The sequence below is a fragment of the Dipteris shenzhenensis genome, chromosome 5 (genome assembly GCF_047967505.1).
Source record: "Dipteris shenzhenensis isolate YYH24624 ecotype China chromosome 5, Dip_SZ_1.0, whole genome shotgun sequence".
NCBI lineage: Eukaryota > Viridiplantae > Streptophyta > Polypodiopsida > Gleicheniales > Dipteridaceae > Dipteris > Dipteris shenzhenensis.
In genome coordinates, this window is record NC_141600.1 from 27,657,381 (window position 1) to 27,662,142 (window position 4,762).

The 4,762-nt window shown below is 38.7% G+C and overlaps 1 protein-coding gene across 1 annotated transcript; it reads left to right on the plus strand.

Moving 5' to 3' along the window:
• Positions 1–2,560: 2,560 nt before the first annotated feature.
• On the plus strand, positions 2,561–4,342 carry LOC147901813 (cytochrome P450 71AU50-like). Its single transcript, XM_087375042.1, has 2 exons — positions 2,561–3,570; positions 3,656–4,342. Exons 1-2 carry the CDS (start codon positions 2,614–2,616, stop codon positions 4,274–4,276), a joined length of 1,578 nt encoding a protein of 525 aa, XP_087231168.1. The 5' UTR covers positions 2,561–2,613; the 3' UTR covers positions 4,277–4,342.
• The last annotated feature ends 420 nt before the right edge of the window (positions 4,343–4,762 follow it).

Genomic DNA, 4,762 nt, shown 5'->3' on the forward strand with positions numbered 1-4,762 from the left:
TAGGGGTCTATAAAAGATGGGAGAAAGGGGTTAGAGAGGGGTTTTAAAAATACCATTTGAACACATGTTGTATACATGGTTTACACAAGGTGGACCCCCCAAGGAAGGCCTCCAACACGTCCTCCCCCCAGAGTGGAGGGAGATCACTAGCAGTGCTTTTCAAAACAAAATCCTCTTCATGTTGCAACCACAGATCCACTTTGTCATGCTCATCATGGTTTGTGTCTCCATCCATGATTTCAAAAGGAAAGAGAGCTGTCGGAAAGGTTTCTTCAATTGGAAGCACCTTTAACTTTGATTCAAGCTACATGTATGGTCCATCATCCGTGAAATAAAAAGAATATAGTGAGGAAGACAAATTTTCTTCAATCTCTTCTATGTCAACTATCTCCACAGGTTTGATTGCAACTTCCATAGATTTTGTGAGTTCCCCCCATACTTAGTTGCACTCTTCTTCAATATCTTGCATGGAATCTTCCATAAACATTGTTAATGCCTCAGGTAGTAGACTCTAAACTTTATAAGGCATTTCTTATGGACCCAGGAATCTCAAGCCATCAATTGGAGAATGGGAAGTATCACTGTCAATATCAATCTCATCATAATCACTGGCATCATATTTCAAGACTTCAAGCTCATCAAGGCTTTCATCATCAAACAATCCCTTAGTGCTTTAGTATATATACTTACTAAAGGAGGAGAAAGAGCACCTTAGGGGGTAATTCATGTATTTACAACCTTACACTTGCACAACACTTATGGATCATAGACATCATCAATGTGCTCCCCCTAGTTGAAAGATGCATCCCATTCCATAGAGGGAGGAGAACCATACCGCTTGTCATTTCTTCTTGTAAGGGCATTTCCAAGCAAAGGCTCCTTAATAGGCATTATGTCTTCAATATCAGACTCTTCTATCTCAGTGTCATATCTATCCAAAACTTGCCCTAAAGGATGATGAGGGCACTCTGAGCGATAATGCCCTTTATAGTTGCAACCACGATAAACCACCTTGGAAGCGAAAATTCTATTGCAAAAGAATTGATTACTTCTTAATATTTTTGGAGAAAAGAAAACAAAATTCAAAGAATTGTTTTGTCGAAACAAATAATAAAAAACATATTGCAAAAGATCCAAGGTTTCTTTTTATATATTCTAAAATTTTTTAAAATATATAAAATTCTTGTTGTTGTGAAAAATTGTATACGTATCTTATGTAGACTATTTTCAAATAAGAAAAATGGAGGACTAAAATCCTTATTGTGAAACCATCGATGACTTTTTAATTCTCAAGCTATGTTTTTAAAAAAGCCTTAAAATTAGGAATTAAAGTGCAAAGAATATACTTCTTAAATTGATCTGAAAGAATGAATACAATGAACACAAGCAAACGAAAGATCATTTGGTAAGAGGATTGATGATTTTATTTTACCTTTACATATTCTTAAAAAGAAAAAATATACAAGTTATTAAAATTGAACAAATGTTTGAGGGTACAAAAATCTTACCTTGTATTATTTAACTAGTTAACTTAAAACAAATATGATTCTGTTCAATCATCTCAGAAAAAAGAACAAATTAAAATCGCAATGGAAGAAACAATTAATCAAGTCTAATGGTTTCTAACATATCACAAACTATTTATATACATGAGGTGACTATTTATTTGATACCATAAATTATGATGGGAACACAGTTGACATCAGAACAAATATGAGCAAATATAATACAAGCATTTATAGACTCATTCCATTCACATAATTTTCTATCTTTGACTCATTTACAGAGAAGTAGTGGTGAAGAGCATTTAACATGTATGAGTATTTTAGGAACAAGAATTGGGCATTAGGGAAGAGTATTTTATGCAATCTTCAATGGGCTACATAAATTTTAAGAAGACCTATTCATTTGTGGTCAACGAAACATAAAATAATATATACATCCATTAAATTATTCTAAGTTATATACCATCACCAACCTTCACACATATAAGACATTTTGAACAGAGTTTGAACTAATCCTTTAAAATACATAAGAAAGAGATTGGACTTTTTAAGTAATGTGATTTCTTTTGAAACAACATTAACCAATTTGAATCACAAAAATATATAGAGAACCATAGAAAATGAACTTAATGGACAAAAAATATGAAGAATAAATTCGAAAAATTAATACGACAAAACCCCTTATTTACACCAACTATGATAGGGAAACAATATTTTGAAAAAATGGGAGAAAGTGATAATAAAATTAAGCAAATTGTAGATCATGCAAAACAAGCTTTAAGAAAAAAATATAGATTGCCTCTAGAAATGATACATCAATATAATTTCAATAAAATGAAATACAAATATATGAGACAAAAGAGGAGGAATATAAAACCAAAGCTTAGTTAGAATTACAAAACATGAGGAAAGTTTGATAAGCAACAATATGATATGAAATAGCTTCTTTATATTAAATACAACAAAAGTCCACCAAAGAGAGGTTCCATGCATGGGACCCACAATTCGAAATGTGGACCCTCTGGCAATCAGTATATCTCAGAGTGATTCAGTAGACGCCTTCTCTTCTGTTCTTTCGCAAAAGCTTCACACAACCACACGTACCATCATGCAGCTCTCTTCCTTGTTGCGCAGCTACCTGCTCATCCCTACCTCCCTTAGCCTTCCTTATCCACCCCTTTCGTTTCTTCTCCTCCCCACCTTCCTCTTCTGCATCGCAGCTTCTTTCCTCTACATCAGAAAATTACGTCGCCCTGCACCTGCTGGGCCTCTTCCCCTACCCATCATCGGTCACCTCCACCTGCTGGGTGTTCTTCCTCACCAATCTTTCCATCGTCTTTCCCAAATTTATGGCCCCTTAATGTCCCTTCGCTTAGGTTCCATCCCTGTTATCGTTGCTTCTACGCCTGCTATGGCCAGAGCAATCCTTCAAACACACGATCGCGTCTTCGCCTCTCGACCCCGAACAGCAGCAACTATATATACTCTTTTCGAAGGTTCGGATATCGGTTTTGCTCCTTACGGCCCTTACTGGAGACGGATGCGGCACCTATGTGCTATGGAGCTCTTCAGCAACAAAAGGCACGAGTCATATAGGGCTTTGAGGGAAGAGGAAACGGCGCTTCTAATGCTATCCATTCTCGAAGATAGCAAGATGGGAAGGGAAGTACCGCTCTCTTCACGGTTGAGCTGCACCTCGAATAATATCATGTCCAGGTTGACTTTGGGCAAAAAATTCTCAGATCTTGTCATTGGCTCCAGAGATGCCTCCAATGACATCGTAAATCTCATAAATGAATGGATGTACCTTCTTGGCGTATTCAATGTTGGAGACTTCATCCCATACTTGCAATGGATGGATCTTCAAGGCTACGTGAAACGCATGAAGGTTGTCGGGAAAATGCTCAGAACCACCTTCCAAGAAATTATTAATGATCGGCGCGAGCTGAGGAGAGCGGAACCAAGCTCTCCCAAGGACTTGCTAGACGTGCTGTTATCAGTCGTGGCCGAAGAAACCCAGCCGGATGTGCCAATTACGGATGATAATATCAAGGCAGTCTTACTGGTAATAGGCTGAAAATTTCCATGGTTTTTAGAAAAGTTGCTGGTGTTCGCAGCTCCTCGTATAATCCTGCTTCCTCTCATTTCAGGATATGATTTTGGGAGGCACAGACACAAGTTCCGGTACAATTGAGTGGGCAATGTCGGAGATCCTGAGTAACGCAACGTGCATGAAACAGCTCCACGAAGAACTAGATTCTGTGGTGGGCAATGATCGACTTCTTGACGAGTCCGACATCACTCAGCTGCCGTACTTACGAGCGGTGGTGAAGGAGACCATGAGGTTACACCCGGTTGGGCCGTTGCTCATACCGCACGAATCCATAGAGCCTTGCGAGATAGCCGGATACAACATACCAGCCAAAACACGCGCATATGTGAACGTATGGGCAATAGGGAGGGATCCGAGTTGCTGGGAGAGGCCATTGGAATTCTGGCCGGGGAGGTTCTTGGGAACCAACGTAGACGTGAAGGGCCAACATTTCGAGCTACTGCCGTTTGGGTCAGGAAGGAGGGGGTGTCCGGGGTGGAAGCTGGGGTTGCTAAACGTGCAGGTGATTTTGGGAAGGATGCTGCATGCATTCGAGTGGTCGCTCCCACTCCATGGAGGTAGAGTGGACATGAGTGAGAGCTCAGGTCTTACTGTTCACTTGGCCTCGCCCCTCCTTGCTGTGGCTACACCAAGACTTCCTCCTTATCTCTACCATTAAAAGCATTGCCAGGTTTGTAATCTTCAGCTTTTCACTCACACGCCTTTCCTAGAACTTTTGAGGTTTTAAGGCCATAATATAACTAAAATATGAAATTCTAAAAAATGTAAAGAACGGATATTTAAAAACTTCAAGTTTCATTATATAAACTTTGTTGGTTTTCTATGAATATTGATTTAAAGGTGGGAGAGCCCAAGGATGTGATGATGTGTGAAATCCTAACAAAATAAGGCCTTCTAATGTGTTTGTATAGCATAATTATCGAATTGTTGTAGAATTATGCACTTGTAATGTTGGAAAGATAATATGCTAACTACTAGCACTGAGAATATGCTAACTAGAAGTTAGCTAGACCATAACATATGTTAACTGGCACATAACATATGCTAACTAACATAGAACATATGCTAGCAGGAGTAGAATATCTCTAGAGGTTAACTTAAATAGAACATATGCTACCATGCATAGAACACATTGTGCTAACAT